An 18,537-nucleotide genomic window follows, 5' to 3' on the forward strand; every position below is an offset into this window, starting at 1 on the left:
CATCTTTCTAATATGTTAATGGGGAAGGCAATGGAGAACCAGCCAAAGGAGACTCTATAACCTCATGTTCACTATGGACATATGAGTAACCCACATAGTTACAGGAAGGGTGGAGAGCAATGGCTGTTGCTAGTGAGTCTGCACAGAGCACAAATCTGTATATCTCAAATTCAATGGAGTAGCTGAACAGCGCTCTGCTTTGTCTCCTCCCTTTGATACCTGGGGGAGCATCCCAGCTGTGAGAGCCTTTGGGATCTTACCAGCAGGTAAGCACTGAAAATCCAATTCCTTTGCTATTCCAGGAAAGCACAAGCCTTCGTTCATAACTACATGGTACTTAAGTCTTAGAAATCCAAGAAACTGTTGAAAGAAGAACAGGAGGACTTGTGGCACCTTAGAGACTAACAAATTTATTAGAGCATAAGCTTTCGTGGACTACAGCCCACTTCTTCGGATGCATCCGAAGAAGTGGGCTGTAGTCCACGAAAGCTTATGCTCTAATAAATTTGTTAGTCTCTAAGGTGCCACAAGTCCTCCTGTTCTTCTTTTTGCGGATACAGACTAACACGGCTGCTACTCTAAAAGAAACTGTTGGACATTCATTTTTGGTCTTGACTCAGTTGTTAAAATCAGAGGATGTGTATGGTACAAAATTAAGGTGAAAAAGACTCTCAGTAGTTGGCACAGTTTACAGCTGTTATCAACTAATTAAACTGTTGTATATTTAGTCACAAGACTTTCCCTGGTGACATAAAATTTGGCCTCTCAGCATAAGATGACTTCAGATTTCTGCAGTGTAATTGTTACCTGCTTCATTTTTCCTCAGATCCCAATCAAGAGAGGGAGAGAGCGTTTCAAAATTAATTTATAGCCCCTTTTTTCTATTCAGTTTTTCCTGTTATTGTGATGCAGCTTTTTAAAAACAGTAACAAAGCACAGCAAGATTCTCTACACCAAATACAATAACTCAACAGTATAATGGAAAGAAAGGGAACCATAAACTTTTATTATACATTGGGAAACAAGTTTGGAAAATGTAATTTTAAAGTAGTTCTTGTGCTTTTAGTACCATTTTTAGGACTCCTTTGTTAAATTCATATCAGTTGGGGCAAAAAGTCCAGTATGTCAAGCTAACTCACTGAATTTTTTTTTTATAGACTTGCCATGCTATTGTAATAACAGAACTATAGGTTACATTGTAATGGAATTATTTTTATATACTCCAATTTTCAAGTCAGTATTTTAACTGTCTGAAGTCACAATGAACAGAAAAGATAAAACAAGTAAATGAACCTTAATGAACATTTGTTTTGGAAAAAGTATTTTAGATTAATTGCCATTTTTTGTATTAGTGATACATAACAAAATTATTTTGACTTATGTTTCAGAAACCCAGGCTTATACACACCAAAACACACATTTCAGAATGTTGAAATCAATCATTGTATAAAAACGCAAATGCATCACTAATTTCCAGAATTGATGTCACACTCATCTCCTTTGACATGTTTTCTGAAGTTGACTCCAGATCGGACAGAAGAGTAATCCACACTGTTCATTTATTTACCTCAGAATTACCTTGCTTTTATTAGTGCAAGGTTTTATATAATGGTAATATGTACAAGTCAAGCCAATCAATAAAATGACTGTACTGAATAATGCATATTTTAATAATCTGCCGTCCCATTTATCCATTCTGAGACTATAAAATTAGCATATAAGATTACAAATATATATTTATGGTATAGAAATATTTTTAAAACCATTATGGCTGAGGGCAGTATCAGTCCTTTGTTCCACTTGGATTTAACTACTCTTCCTCAGTCAAACCACAAAGTCAGATCAGCTGCATCCAGGAAAGCTGCTTTGCTTTTGCTCATCCCCATTCACATAAATACAGGATACCCAAGTGATTATTCTCAGTACTGCTTCTTATTGCCAGACCTGTGCAGAATTTTAAAGTTTTAGGTAAGATGGTGTGGGTAGGAGATGACCAAAATGTATTAGTTTGGGAACAGCTTCCAGAGAATACAAACAAGACCCTGACGTTAGCTAAGGGCAGATTCTCAAGCAATCTACCAAATAAAAATAAGGCAATACATACAGGAAAAATTAATTATTTTTCAGTTGATCCAATTCAGATGATGTCCCCTTGAAAAACCTATATTCTGAAAACTTTATTATGGATTTTAACATATGTGTATTTCCACAGCATGAATTGTTATGAAGACTGATATAAAACAATCGGCATTCCCTTTCAGAACTTAACTAAAGCTTGAAGATGAAATGCTTGTTTGCTTGATCTATGTGCTCTGCATTCTAATGTTCCTCATGTCTCTCAGCAACACTGGCCTGTAGGTTGCCTCCAAGCTTTCCATGTATTCTAAATAATCACTCACTCGAAATCTATGGAGTGCTTCTTCCTGCACAAATACACAAAAAAAATGATTAGCTATGAAAAAAGATGCACTATTACAGTATAATGAATTTTAGATGTTTCAAGGTAGCTTATTTTACTTTTGCATGTCACTGCCTTGGTGTTTTATAGTGCAAACAGATACTCTATTTCCCTTTGTTTAAAAGTGAAAAATCAGTGTGCTCATGTTCAGACAGCTCTTCCTAATTAGAAATTTGCTAACAAATGGCTTTTTCAGACTGAACCCATTTCTTCACTATTAGGAGAGCATTCCATTTGATGATTTCAAGGAATACAAAATAAGCCTTAAATAGAAAATGACAGGTTACAAAAACACACTTTTCTCAAAGCGTATACTAGCTCTGGAAGCCCTAAGGTTGTTAATGTGCTAGGTATAATGAATAGGTTCCCAGTACATTGATCCACCCTTTTTGCTAACAGCCAGCTAGGAGAATAGCACTAATTATATATTTTAAAAGCCAATTATGAACACTGATCTTCAAAATATGCTCTTTTAAAGCAGGCTAAGATACTTTTGCTTCATCATCATCATAAACAACAAAGAACATTATATAAAGCTCTGGATTTCATGTCCATATTTAACAGGGCAAAATAAGTCTGTTCGAAAAAAAAAGATAATCAGGCCAAATCCTTCCATGGGACTGACAAGGTAGACAAGGGAGAGGGATGCTGGCAGATGTATCCTCTGCAAAAAGAAACCAAAAGTAGAGCTGGATTCAACAGGGACACCAAGAAGAAAAACTCTGGTACACTTTGATACTGCTTAGAGCAGGAACAACCTGTGTGCTGACCATCTGCTGAGCAGTGTTATTGCTAAGGTAACATATGCTGTAACAAGCATTTAGGAGCTAGACAGTGCTAGGCCACATGGCATACAGGCTGGTGCATTAGCTGAGCATCTCCCCTAACTAGTGGTCTGCTGAGCCTAGGGTGACCAGATGTCCTGATTTTATTGGGACAGTCCTGATATTCAGGGTTTTGTCTTATATAGGCACCTATTACTCCCACTCTCTGTCCTGATTTTTCACACTTGCTATTTGGTCATCCTCGCTGAGCCCCTGGAGCACAATTTCCTACCAGCCGAAAGTCTGCGCATTCCTGTTTGAATGAGGGTCTAAGGATGTCCTTACCCTTTTCCTCTCCTCCTCACAAGTGCAAACAAGGGCACAATTTTGTTCTATTTGGGGAATTTTTTTTGCATATCTGGAATGGGAGAGGATTACACTAGGCACTGGAGGAAAAAGGAGCCTGTTGTAGGAGGAGTTTAGCTCCCTTTTTCAGGCAGCCAAGTTTGTATTGATTAAATGTGTGTATGCTCTATACTGTATGTCTAATAGAAACTAAATAAAAGAATTGCATTTGTTATTAATTATTCCAGCTAATGTTTATTTCAGCTACCTTTGAAACAGTGTGCAAAACTGTTTTGAGTCCCTCTGCATATTTTATGCAAGGGAGAATAAGAAGCTAATTAAAGTACCTACTGACCACACTTCATGGCCATATTTGACTTCTGAAATAAAATGGTCCTTGAGTTAAACTCCTTTTACATTCCCAAGTAGGAACCCATCTTAGTTCCTTAAAAAGAAGAAAGAAAAGGTACCTGATATATTGCCTCTCCAGACCCACATTACAGAACCTCTTTGTAGCATGACAAGACCCATGAAACATCCTAAAGCAGTTTGACCGTTAGAGGATGCACATACACCAGTACAAAGAACTAACATATTGGTAAAAGCTGACCAACTGTGATTACAAAAGGCCCCATCCCTGTAACCATTCCCAGTTCCCCTCTGCTTCATCTAAACTAGCTATAATACACCATAGATTCAGAGAAGGATGGAGAGTAAATGTGGATTTGCAGAGGCAGTGGGCTAGAGTATCCAGCCCCTCATGTGGATGGATGGAAATAGGAAAGGTAAAAGTAGCTTTGCCCCAGCCCCCATGCAAGGGCCAGTGATAATCAAAGACCTTGCACTTAAGGAAGCACCACAAGACCTGTTGATTGAAGTAATTCTGGGGTGGCAAGACACCTCAAAGAGAGAGGAGACATAGCCTTCCCCACCAACACACTGGCCAGTGGATCAGCTAGACACAGAGAAAGGAAAATGCTCTACTATCCTAAGGGAAAGTGCAGCAGGCACAATCCCCAAGTGCTCCTTGGAGCTTTGGCCTGGATTGTGCTTCCCAAGACACATCCCCTCTTAAAGCTCTGGAATGGATGAAGCCCCCACTGAATACAGTTGTGTAATTATACAATCTTCTGGAGAATTCCAGTTACTAAGTACACTTTGTTTCTTCCTGAAGAACTCCACTGTAGGAGGGTAGCAAGCGGAAGCCATTCCCTGGGGGAGGGTTAAGGGACGTTTAACTCAAGAAGGCTGCCTACTCCCGCTGAAAACAAACATCCAATTTAGCTTCAGAATCAGAGAGCATTGCTGAGTAAAAGTGTAAATGTAATTTCAAATGGTGATTTGAAGCCTTACAAATCTCAGACATACAGCAGCAGCCAATAAAATCAACATCTGACACAAGTTACTATAAACTGGTCTTAGCTACTCAGGTTACTTCCTTGGGGGAGGGATAGCTCAGTGGTTTCAGCATTGGGTATGCCATTAGGGCACCTAGTTCTGCCATCCATCCGGTGGACGTGATGGCAATGAGAAAAGCCACTTTCATGGATAAGTGCAACAAAGAGCAAGTTGCAAGGGGTTCAAGCAGTTTTCCCATGAGTTCTTGTAGAACAAGGTTGAGGTCCCACATGGGTGTAGGGTTTAGCATTGTCGGATAAGTGTTCTGAATGCCTTTAAGGAAGTGTTTAATTATTGGGTGAGCAAATATGGTGACCCTGTCCACCTTGTCATGGAAGGAGGCAATAATAGCCAAGTGTACTCTGATGGAGCTTGTGGATAGTCTGTCATCTGATGCAAGTATGGGAACCACATTTGTCTGGGCCACGTGGGTGCTATGAGAATGACCCTGGATTTGTCCTGCTTGATCTAGTGAATGACTCAGCTTAGGAGTGGGGTCGGAGAATATGCATACATCAGTGGCGCCTCCCATTTTAGGAGGAGAGTGTCGCCTAGGGAGTGGTATCCCAATCCCGCTCTGGAGCAATATTGTGGGCACTTGGCATTCTGAGCTGTTTCAAATAGATCTGTGGTGGGGAACCTCCATCGTTTTAATACAGAGTTGAGAGTTTTGGGATCCATCTACCACTTGTGGGTTTGTGAGAAATCCCGGGTTAGTACATCCACTGTTGTATTCTGACATCCTGGCAGATAGGATGTCAATATCTCTATGTTGTTGGTGATGCACCATTTCCAAAGGCATATCACTTCTGTACATGATCATGCTCCCCCTTGGCAGTTTTTATAAAACATGCAGGTGGAATAAAGTGTTGTTACCCTGATTATGTGAATCAAGGACAATGAAACTGTTTTATGACAGTGGGTCTCACCATCACCTAAGTAGCACTCGCTAGACAAGGGACATGGGTTCCACAACTCAGTGAATTGAGAGAGGATGGGGACAGGTATTTGTACCTGATGGTATGGTCCCCCTTTGAGGGCCTGAAACACCAATTCTTCTCTCCACTGTTGAATGTCAGAGCTAACTTTGATTTCATTAGGAGTCTAGTTACAGGCTACTGAGATGAATTCACTTTGGGCCAATGGTGCACCAGCACTGGGGCTCCCCTACTACGAGCTGAAATCACGAAAGAGCTAAAGTTACTAAGAGCTGAGATCACTGAGTGCTTTGTTAACTAGTGGGGGAGCCTGAAGCTATATTGCTAAGCGGCTGGCGGAGCAGTTTGTGGGGACAGCTGGAGGAGCAGCGAGCGGCGCGGAGCCTTGCAGGGACGGTTGGAGCGGCCCAAGGGATGGCGATTGGAGCCGTTTGTAGGGACTGCTGGAGCGGCTCACAGGTCGGTGAGTGGAGCGGAGCCATTTGTGTAGGGATATTAAAGAAGGTACTAACAGTGATTCCCCCGAGTGACAGTGACCCCCTCATAATTTGTCCCCCACACTTTAAAATCCAACAGTTTCACCAAGTACAAAAATCTCTTGGGTCTTCTGTTAAAACTTGTAAGCTACTGTCTGTAGAAACCATTGATTGTATCTATCCTGTGAAAGATACTTTATTACTATGTAAAACTTACAAACAAGTTAATTGACTTTGTTCTTGAAGTAATTGATACAATGTAAACAAACACTATAAGCCGTTAAGTGACTTTCACTTCATTGTAATAGCAACGGCTGCTAGGACAGACCCCCACCGTCTGTGATTAAAGGGCCGGGAGTCTCAAATGAATTAGAACACACCCCGAAAGTGGTGGAGACAGTAAATTAAAATATGGTTAAGATATGGAATGTATGCTGATGAATGCTTGATATACATGAATGGTTAGGGAGGTGCCAGCCTAGAAAGGGAGTATCCATCGGCCGAAGAATGTGTCAAGTGGATGACCAGACAACCCCCGGAGGGTAAACTCGGATCCACCCCATCACCTGGAAGGATGAGAAACACAAACTTTGGACAGTTTGGAGCCACCAGGAATGTTCCCAGGAATGTGCCATCTGCTGATTGAGTCAGCAACAGCAGAATGAAACAGCTCCCATAGATTAACATAGAAATTAATTCGTATAAGAATGGACTCTCAAGACTGATGACTTTGAGTCTCTGGTTCTGACGCCAACCTCCAGGAGCATCAGGTGCACCTGACACAGACTCGGCTCCATCCTCATGACCAAGATACCTGGCCAGTAACTTGGCATGAGCAACTTCTAGGCTGGTAACCATAACACCTATACAGAACTTAAATGAATGATTGTGTGAATGAATCTATATATACATGTGTGTGTGTGTGTGTGTGTGTGTGTGTGTGTGTGTGTGTGTGTGTATAAGGAATAAGTAGTAATAGGAATAAGTAGTCAAACAACGTTGTTTACTTTTATCTTTTGCTTTATCATTATATTTACAATAAATGTGGCATCTTTGCCTTATCCCTCTTAATAAGATCCTGCTGGTTTTTATTCTATTGGTATAACATTTGCAGGGTCGGCTGGAGCAGCTCACAGGTCGATGAGCGGAGCAGCTCGTAGAGCAGAGCAGTTCATGGGACGGCAAGAAGTGGACTGGCTCGTGGTGAAGGCTGTGGTGGAACCCCATGGAGAGACGGCCGGTCGGCCTCGGATCACATAAGGTGCCCCTTAACACCCTGCGTGCCCCCCTTTTACTCTGGGGCTGCACTGACCAGGGACAGAGACTTTGGGGGTTGCTGGACTTTTGGGACTTTGGGTGTTTGCTGGACCCAAGAGACTTTGGGGGTGTTGGACTTTGTGGACTCTGGGTGATTTTTGGGTTGATGGATTCAAGAACCAAAAGGGAAAGGACATGGCCCAATTTGCTGGGGTGGGTCTTTTTCTCATGGTTTGTGTTATGAATCCTGTTTGTGATGTTTTTTCCAATTTAATGCTAATGTCGTTTACCTCATGTTATTAAACATTTTCTGCTACACTCAGACTCCGTGCTTGCGAGAGGGGAAGTATTGCTTCTTAGAGGCGCCCAGGGGGTGGTATGTAATTGTCCCAGGTCACTGGGTGGGGGCTCGAGCCGGTTTTGCATTGCGTTATTGAAACGGAACCCCTAAATACAGAACCTGGCCCTTGTTGCTGCCAACTTAGATGGGCAGAAGGGTTACAACTGCATCATCGTCTTCTTCCTCAACACCAACCACCTGCAGATATATGGTGGTGGGGCTGAGTTGCAAGGAGTAGTCAGCTGGCTTACTAGTGATCTAGATGGGGTACCCTTGGTGTCAAGTAGAGGAGATTCAGGCGTTGAGGCCACTATCAGGTCTGCGTGCCTCATGAATTGCTGTGGAACCGTGAAGCTCGGTGCCGGGGACGGCATGGTGGACAGCCCAGGAGCATGAGTTGAAACTGCCGATGCCGAGGATTTAGAGCTGTGCGGCATAGGTACAGCAAGTAGCAGCATTGTAACGCTTAGTGTCAAGATTTTTTTCAGCTCTGTGGGTGCCAAGCTGGAAGATTTCACTTTAGTGTGTGAACTCTGGGTTCTTCTTCAAGGAGTGTCCTTGTGGGTGCTCCACTTTAGGTGCCTTGACGTCCTGCGCTTGCAATCGGAGATTTGTGGTAGCAGTGTCCAGTTGTTCCATGCATGCATCATTGCCGTCTCGCTCCGCTCCAAGGAGTTACATAGCGGTGCGCAGCCAGCTATCCCCCAGTTCCTTCTCTACCGCCTTTGGCTTGAGTCAGCGCAATCAACAGTGCCCTATCTTACCTCAGATAAGATTTATAGCAGATAGTTCACAGTGATAGTGTTAGCTTAGTTGTAGTTAGTTTCCCTAGCCCCTTGCATTATTCTAATTTCTTTACAATTAAAAAAAAATCCTTTACTTTCCCTATCTACCCCTGCCTCTCTCTCAGGCATACAGCCTTAGTCTCAGACAGGGTTTACCCTTGTTTTTTTTCTCTAAGAGACTCTCAGGCATGCCCAGCTTACCTGGCTTTAAACGCTGCCTGACTTGCAGATTCTGGTCTCGGACTATCACACTCAGTGTGTCCACTGCCTTGCTGAGACACACATTACTCAAAAGTGCCCATACTGCAGAAAACTGACAGCTAGGACAAGAAAAGCCAGGGATCTCCAACTGAAGCGCCTCATGATGGAGAAATTCCATCTGGCCAGCCTCCAACCTTGAGTTCAGGTCACCCGCTGGCCAATGGTCGCCAGCAGTAGCCTCTGACAGGGGCTCCACTTCAACAATGGCTGCCAAGAAACCTGCTCCTAGAAAGGCTACCAAAAAGCAATTGCAGACATCCCCACACCGAGAATTACTAAAAGAAAGCGATCCCCAATTGAAAAATCTGCCCCAGTACTGATGGCAACGAAATCACTGGACCGCAAGGCGCTGGGAACCTCCAGCACCGAGAGTTCCTGAAGAGCTAAAGACCCTATGTGGGCAAGCTGTAATGAATGTTTTTTCCTTTCTTTTCAGTGACTTATGTACTAGCATCTGATGACTCCAGCTTTTTGATACAGAAAGTTGAACAAATAAGGCGTCCTCCAAAAGGATGAAGTATGTCTCTCTTGCTTCTTGCCCGCGCCACTTCCTGCAGCTCTCATTGGCCGGGAATGGTGAACCGCGGGCATTGGGAGCTACGGAAGGCCGTGCCTGCGTACGGTTGATGTAAACAAACGGTCTCGCAGCCCGCCAGTGGATTACCCTGACAGTCCGGGTGTGGTCCGCGGGCCGCAGGTTGCACACCACTGATCTACTCTATTATTTTATTAATTCAAGTTCAGCAATTTTATGGACTGCCAATAGGGTTAATTTGGTTTAATACCCATAATGCTGTTGGCCAGCTACTAGTTTTCTTGAGTTTTAACTTCCCAGTGCAGGGATTATCCACTTACTGTACTGAAACAGTACTAATAAAATAGAAGTCTAAAAGTTTCTGCATGCATAGTAATTGCAAAAGGAGTTGAATATACATTTTACCATTTCTTTAGATGTGCTACATCTCCTCCATTTCGTATTATAGGAGTCATTTGATAGGTACACAATCCCCAACCCTCCTTATCATATACAAAGATATGGTATAGTGCTTGATGGTTGTATATTTTCTTTTTTTCACCCTCTGCCACTTATATTTTCTAAAGTAAAGGATCATGATTGGTCAGCAAACAAATTATTTATCTTGCTTATAACCACCACTGTCTTTCCATACTGGCCTACCTTACTACTCCAATTTCAAAAAATATACTTTTCCTTTAAAATATGAGGAACGTTTCATTTGCACACAAAAAAAGAAGCTACAGACAAGCATTGCATTCAGTAGCAGGTAATATTAGCCCTAATTCTTAAAATTCTCTAAATATTCACATGTACCCTTATATGGTTCAAGAATCTTTTCCATTATACATAAAAATATAGGAGCTAAAACGTGAAAGAGACAAATTTTTAAAGTACCTTAGTCTGATGATTTGCCCGTTCTATAGAGCCCTAACCACTTTCTTTTTGTCTGTAAATAATAAGATGCACTGTTCCCGACATGAGATTTATTTTTTCTTTTGCCGCTCTCTTCCTCCTTTGTTGTCTTGGCATCTCCTTTTCTTTTCTCCTACCTTCATCCCTTTGACTCTCCCTCAAAGAACTTACTATTCTACTCCCCTCCAAACACAAATCAGCCCTGGATATTCAGTGCGCCGTGTGGGTGGCACTTAATACAAGAGAATCTCAATTTTATGAACACCAGTACTACAAATGACGACTTATCTGAACCATTTTTCCTGATTAAAAAAAAATGATATAACATCCCTTCACATTCTAATGCCTTTAGTACACTGGAAATGCCTTGCCGTGGTTTGAAAAACAAGAAAGCAATTACTCCTGTCAGAATTCCAGAATTCATATGGCCCACATTTTTCTGTGCAGAAAAATGCAAAAAAAAAAAAAAAAATCTGCCAGCAATACGTGGTTTTTCTGAGGTGTCTCAACAGGAGCTAAAATTGTACAGGGAAAAGATTGTGCCTGAAGCTATTCAAAGTCAGCCTATTTTTGTTGACCTCCATCACAGGACCTAACCAGATCAGCTACAATATCACTGGCTCATTCACCTGCACGTCCACCAATGTTATATATGCCATCATGTGCCAGCAATGCCCCTCTGCTATGTATATTGGCCAAACTGGACAGTCACTATGCAAGAGGATAAATGGACACAAGTCAGATATCAGGAATGGCAATATATAAACCTGTAGGAGAACACTTCAACCTCCCTGGCCACACAATAGCAGATGTAAAAGTAGCCATCTTACAGCAAAAGAACTTCAGGACCAGACTCCAAAGAGAAACTGCTGAGCTCCAGTTCATTTGCAAATTTGACACCATCAGATCAGGATTAAACAAAGACTGTGAATGGCTATCCAACTACAGAAGCAGTTTCTCCTCCCTTGGTGTTCACACCTCAACTGCTAGCAGAGCACCTCACCCTCCCTGATTGAACTAACCTCGTTATCTCCATACTGATTTATACCTGCCTCTGGAAATTTCCATTACTTGCGTCTGATGAAGTGGACATTCACCCACGAAAGCTTATGCTCCAATACTTCTGTTAGTTTTAAAGGTGCCACAGGACCCTCTGTTGCTTTTTACAGATTCAGACTATCACGGCTACCCCTCTGTTACTTGACTCCAAGTGTTTTGACTTTCAGTGACACAGAGAATTCCAAATATTGCCAAACTGGCCTTGAATTGCATAAATGCTATCTCAAATTCTACAGATGTAGAGAGAAGTTTTTCACTGTACAATTGGCTCCTTTCTAGCAGAAGGAAATCACTAAGTGAGAAAAACTTGAAGGCTCTGTTTTCTGTACTATAATTTAAATGAAAATACTGGATTGCACAGAAATGCAGGACAATGATTAGCAAAACTGTATGACTTTCATGTGTGAAAGTCTGAGCAATTTAAAATGACATTCTCCTTTTTCTCCTTTTTTTTTTTGTCTGTTTGGTGTTCTGTAATGTAATTTAAATGAAATTCCAGAATTATAACTGGAATGCAGGGTATTAGTTACCAACTGTTTGTAACTTAAATTTCATGTGTTTAGGAAATGCTGAATAGTTATTGTGACTTTTTTCTGTATTGTAGTTTAAATAAATTACCCAACAAATTGAAACTGGTGTGAGTGTATTGCATTATTTTGACAAATAAAATATGCAGAATTTTGAATTTTTTGGTGCAGAATCCTCCCAGGAGTAAGCAATACAGCACATCACTGCAACTTATGTACCATACCTACTGTAACATTGTAAGACCCCTTACATCTTTCCAAAAATTGTCATGTAGCATCAACAACTTCTTTAATTACTATTTAAGCTAAAGACATTCTTTAAAAATATTTAGTATTAAAAGTGCATTTTAAAAACTGAAAACGTTTACATAAAGAACAGGAGGTTTTGGACTTTTTGAAAAGAGAATTTTATTTCCTGTGAAACTCTAATAAAATTGAAGGAATATCTCAAAAATGGACTGAATAAAAAGTTAAAACTAACTTTTAAAAGTTATCTGATGGTTTCCAGCCATAAGAAGAGGTCAGAGGGTGGGGAACAGAGGGATTGAATGGGGGCAGAGGTCCGGGGGGGGACAGTCAGGAAGGGGAAGGGTTGGATGGGACGGCGGAGGACAGTCAGGGGTTCCGGGGGCAGTCAGGGGACAGGGAGCGGTGGGCGTGGGCCGTCAGGGGCTGAGAAGCGGGGGGGGGGGGGGGGATAGGAGGTGGGGGCCAGGCCACGCCCCCCTCCCCTAACCGGCCCTCCATACAATTTCCAAAACCCAGTGTGGCCCTCAGGCCAAAAAGTTTGCCCGCTCCTTACCTAAGACAACCCTGAAGGCATGGAGCCAATGGAAGAGTGATAGCAACCAACTTTGGATCTAAACAACCCTGAAAGAGGTGCATTTTCCTATAATGAAAATAGGAAGGAGATGAGTATTAAAAAAACCTTTGAATTGAGCACCTCTCCCTCTCACACACATACTCTCTGCTATCCTGCTTAAAGAGCTAGTATTCATCAACTCATCCTGTCCATCTCTACAAGCAAGCTGCCACAATGGGTCAGAAAAACAGAACACTCAAGAAGAAACTAACCCAAGGAAAACCTTCCAAAGACCTCTCATGGATTGGTGAGAGAAAGTTAACTAAGACACTCACAAGAGATTAGATACTGTATAAAACTCTTGTAATGATTTTACTGGCATATGGAAATATTATTGTAACTTATTTAACAGTTTCTCCTGGATTTAAGATTCTTAATATTCAGAATTTGCCTGTCTCAAGACAGCTCCTTAAATGGCTTCTATTAAATAACTGAGTCAAACACTTTCTTCAATGTCACAGGATTTAGTTAAAATTGCTTACTTTGCCTAATTAAAAAATGTCTGGCTATTATTAATAACCAACAATATCCACCTTTCCTTAAAAAAAATATTTTGCCTATTTATAAACCTTCTTAGTTACTTAAGGATGTCCTAAGACTGGCTTCAGGATAATTTTGGAAAATAAGACATTGGTCTCAATTTACCAAGAGAAAAGTGCCCCATCAAAGGCAGCCTCATTCTCAGAGATGAAATCTCTGCTCAAAGATCTCCACAGAACATCATATAGAAGAGAATGTAATGCAAATAACCAATTTATCAGTTATGTTCTGTCACTTGTGTTGTTTTATGTTTCACTTCCTTTCTTTAATAATAAAATAGCCACGGTGAATAATTGTGATTATTTTGCTTGGTCTCAATCATGCGATTCTTACGGTGTGTAAAGAATCCCTTTGACTAAAATAGTGGGAGTTGCATGCCTGAGTTTAGATTAGTAAGAGCTGGCCTACAATTTCTTGTTTCTAAATATATTTAATACTTTTTAAAATAAAATCACTTGCCGTCCAACAATTTAAAATTACCCCTTTCCAGCTCACAAGATCCTTTACCAACAGGATTTGTGTAAAAACAATGATTATGGAAGTGAAAAGCAAAACAGAAGCAATTTCTAGTATACAGTAGTATTTACCACAGAGGCTTACTCACTGCACAATGCTTTTAAATTATCTTTTCTCTCATTCCTGCATCCTATAAAGTGTGGTACAAGGGAACCAGGACCTAAGTTTCTCAGTAATCAAACAGTGATTATACAAATCTCGGTTCTCTAATTAAAATCATAGAATATCAGGGTTGGAAGGGTCCGCAGGAGGTCATCTAGTCCAACCCCCTGCTCAAAGCAGGACAAATCCCCAGCTAAATCGTCCCAGCCAGAGCTTTGTCAAGCCTGACCTTAAAAACCTTTAAGGAAGAAGATTCCACCACCTCCCTAGGTAACCCAGTCCAGTGCTTCACCACCCCCTAGTGAAAAAGTTTTTCCTAATATCTAACCTACATCTCCCACACTGGCCACCCCCACTGGCCACTATAATCCCTCTGCTCTAACTAGCACCTCTACTTAGAATTTATCAATGTGTTAAACAAAAAAGAAAAAATATTAACTACAAACAAGCAAAACAAGAAATGCATGTAAAATTGCTACAAAGTTGCTTAGTGCCAAATTGGGGCATAAGCGGCATGGTAACACAGGGATGCAAAACACCCCCTTACTTTCCTATACCAGCTACTTCTTGTATTGCTACACAGGTAGCAGCACAAAAGGGGAAGCAAGCTCAACACAGCCACTACATCCATTTCCTTTGCAAGTGGGAGCAAGACATAGGTGGAATTTTGATCCTGGTCCACCAATTTGCCACCAGAGCAGCTATGTTGGTGTGGTGGGGAGCATATGCTGTGGCAGGGATAGATCTGTCATGATATACTCCACCCCAAAGCAGTGGGGAGACCAAAATGGAGACTGATTCCATGCTGCAGAAAAAAGCATTGCTCCTCGCAATGAGCTATATCATAAGCTGATGATTTAGCCCTTGTTTTGTAAGTACTTTTAAACAACTTTCCAGGGCCGCCCAGAGGGGCGGGGGGCAAGTGGGGCAATATGCCCCAGGCCCTGGGCCCCACAGGGGCCCTCGGCCCCATGTCTGATGCTCCCCCGCCACGGGGCCCTCCCTTTCTTCCCCCAGCGCCTCAGCGTGCCGTCGCGCAGGAGCAGTCCTGGAAGCGCTGCAGCGTGGCGTGGCTCCAGTGGGACGTGAGATCCGCCTCCTCCCGCTGAGCCAGAATGGTAAAGGAGCGGGCCTGCGACGTGAGCTCCGGTCCCGCTGGAGTCACGCCACTGTAGTGCTGTCGAGGGCAGCTCGTGGACAGCAGCGCACGCTGAGGCTCTGAAAGAGGGGAGAGGCGGGGGTAAGCGGCATGGGGGGCCGGGTTCAGGGGGGCAACACAAGGTACATAAGAAAAGAAACCCCCTGGGAGGGAGCTGCCACCACCCCACCTGATGTGCCCAGAGAGACTACTTCTAGCCAGGGCCGGCTCCAGGCACCAGCTGATCAAGCACGTGCTTGGGGCGGTACCTTGTAAGGGGCGGCCAATCTTGGGGTGGCGGGGCGGTGCTCGGGTTTTTTTTTTGGTTCAGCAGGGCAGCGCTGGGGGAGGTTGTTTTTGTTTTTGGTTTGGCGGGACGGTGCTTGGTTCAGCAGGGCAGCACTGGGGGGAGGTTGTTTTCCTTTTTGGTTTGGCGGGTCTGTGCTTGGTTCGGCAGGGCGGCGTTGTTAGGGCGGGGCAGCGATTTTTTTTTTTTTTTTGCTTGGGGTGGCTAAAAAGTTAGAGCTGGCCGTGGACACATGGAATGCCCCCGCCGTCCGCGGTGGCAATTCGGCGCGCTGCTTGGGGCGGCAAAAACAGTAAAGCCGGCCCTGCTTCTAGCCCTGCTTTCCCTGCCAGCTCAGGATTCCAGCACCCTGTCTTGCTGAGCCAGACACTCCTGCTCCAACAAAGACCCAGGGTCTGAATTACTTGCCCCAAAGCTGCAGGTTTACATGTCACGAAAATTTCAGGGAGTAAAGACAAGAATTTTGGAAGAAAATGCCCGCCTATTTTTCTCCATGCAGCGCTCACATGCTGAACCTCTGTGGCACCCACACTATGGAAACCAGTGCAGAGGTAAAAACATATTTTGGAAATGTTCAGGAACTCTATAAAGTATTTGCTCTTAGTCCTGCGAGATGGAAAATTTTGCAGACTACTGTGAATACATCTCTTCACTCTGTATCTAAAACTAGGTGGAGCACAAGAGTTGATGTTGTTCGCCTTCTAATCAAAAATCACACAGGCATGCTGGAAAGTTTAATTAAAATTGAAGAGGAGCTTCATTTACCTCCCGAAATCCAGGCAGATGTGGACTGTTTGATTAAGTGGCCTAAGTCATTTGAATTTGTATTTCTTACTACAATATGGTTTAAAGTGCTTCATTGTATTGATGATAAGAACAAGGTCCTACAAAGTGCCAAATTAACAATGGAAGAGGGAGCTAAACACGTGAGCAACTTAGTAAAGGAAATTCAAACATTGAAAGATTCTTGGCCAATTTTTTTTGAAGAAGCCCAACAAGTCGCTTCAAGCCTCGGCATTGACGCAAAAATGAAAAGTGACTCAAGGATCCGGAAGAATAAGCGATTCTTTGACTACACAAGGGATGCAGACTATACGTTTGACTCTCCCCACATTCAGTTCAAAGTACAGGTGTTCTTCCTGACAATGGATTTGCTTCTATCTGAGCTAAGAGGTCTTGGTGAAAGAATGGCTGAAGTCTCAAATTTATTTTCACCCATTTTGTGTCCGCCATATAAAGTGGATGAATCTTCTATAGAAAATTTTGTTGACACTTTGGCCACAGCATATCCAAAAGACCTCCAGAGAGAAGATCTTAAAGAGGAACTTAGAATCTTTTACAAAATAAAAGAAGATTCCAACTTAAGAGTTGATGGACGTATAACCTCTGCACTTACATTTCTTAATGCTCTCTTCAAAAAAGAGTTGGAAAATGTGTTTCCACAGATTTGTATTTGTTTATGCCTACTAACAGTGTTGCCAGTGTCGGTAGCATCAGGAGAGCATGCATTTAGTAAGCTAACATTGATTAAAAATCGTTTGCGTTCAGCCACCGGGGAAGAAAGGCTGAACCATTTGCTCTCCTTGAGCATAGAATATGAAATGGCCAAAGACATAAGTTTTGACGACATTATTAATGAGTTCACCAAAATGAAAGCAAGGAAAAAAATTGCAGCTGTATAATTAATGTTCAGAACAATTTGTAAAAAAACGATTTCATAAGAAGCATTATGTAATTGCAATACATACCATTAAAACATTTAATGTTTTTAAATAATGTATTTGGTCTATTTTCAAATTATTAACATTTAATTTTTGAATGTATTTCACTGGTTATTTTTTACATTTCCAAATACATGTTACTATAGTATTGCAACTTTTTTTTATGGAAGGGTCCCCCGAAATTGCTTTGCCCCAAGCCCCCTGAATCCTCTGGGCAGCCCTGAACCTTTCAGCTGCTCCTGTTTCTTTTCCATCACCCTGTCAGCCAAGTTCACCCTCTTCCCTCGCTAGCAAATCGGATCATTTGACAGCTTGCTGATTGCGTGGAAATTAATCTGATTATTTTAAAATTATTAATTCTTTTTAACATAATACACAGGATTTACTTGAAGTATTTTAATTAAGTACTTTGCTTTTCAAAAGCCTGATTTTTACTGGAGTGGATTACAGTCTTTCTTCCATGGTCAGGGATTCCATTGAAGCTCATTTCCTTGGTGAATGTACAGATGGTTGTTGAGTCCACCTGCTGATGCTTAGTCTTTTCAGGTGTCTTGCCAATGTACTGGTTATTTTGATTGGGAAGCAGAGCATTTTGTTCAACTATTTTGATCTATATTTTCACAATAATAAACAGGAAACATTCACCATATGTGTTTCTAAATCAAAATATGCTGCTTGCTTCTCCATCAGCATGGTATACAAGTTTTGTGCTTTTTATGTTTGTCATGGCAGTGGTTCTCTAATGATGCTAATCATTAAAGCTCACCACCATCTGGAATATTGCAGTGTCAACATAGAAACCTGATCTTTGTCCATCCCCAGAAGGAGGAAATCAATGACCAATGATACCAGTGGAGAAAAGGGAAAGTCCAGAACAGAATAGTGATTGGTGCCGCTATTAACTTTGAATAATGACTTCTTGAACAAGGGCTCAAACCATTACTTTGTTTAGAGGAAGCTGGCACCTTCACCTCCTAAAATGAAGCATTAACAAAGAGAACATGGAGGTTGAATAAGGGGGTTGACTGCCATAGGTCATAGTTTGCAGATTCTTTAGAACATCTAAAACCACTATTAAAAAAAAAAAACCTGAATGAAACTCAGCCAGGATGGTATGTTTGTCTTGTTCCTGTTCTATAACTGCTCTCACAGACATAGCCAAACTCATCTTGAACCGGTCAATATTACCTGTGAACTAAGAGGAAAACTACCCATTGCAAGTAATGTGCAACTTTGTTTATCAAATCTACAAATCTATGAAATAAATCAAAATCTATATTTTAATATTTTAAATTAGATTTCAAATTCTCAATT

The 18,537-nt window shown here is 41.9% G+C and overlaps 1 protein-coding gene across 23 annotated transcripts in view; it reads right to left on the bottom strand.

Annotated features, from left to right (window-relative positions):
- Positions 1 to 985: 985 nt before the first annotated feature.
- Positions 986 to 18,537, bottom strand: part of TBC1D32 (TBC1 domain family member 32) — a 159,162-nt gene continuing 141,610 nt past the window's right edge. For all 23 annotated transcript variants that reach the window (XR_010599620.1, XM_065588428.1, XM_065588429.1 and 20 more), the window contains one exon: positions 986 to 2,423. Coding sequence is in view for 22 of the 23 variants with exons in the window: in XM_065588428.1 (XP_065444500.1) it covers positions 2,304 to 2,423 (120 nt within the window). In the remaining variant the exon portion in view is untranslated. The remainder of the gene's footprint in view (positions 2,424 to 18,537) is intronic.

Source organism: Chrysemys picta, chromosome 3 (assembly GCF_011386835.1).
Source record: "Chrysemys picta bellii isolate R12L10 chromosome 3, ASM1138683v2, whole genome shotgun sequence".
In the NCBI taxonomy this organism is placed as follows: domain Eukaryota; kingdom Metazoa; phylum Chordata; order Testudines; family Emydidae; genus Chrysemys; species Chrysemys picta.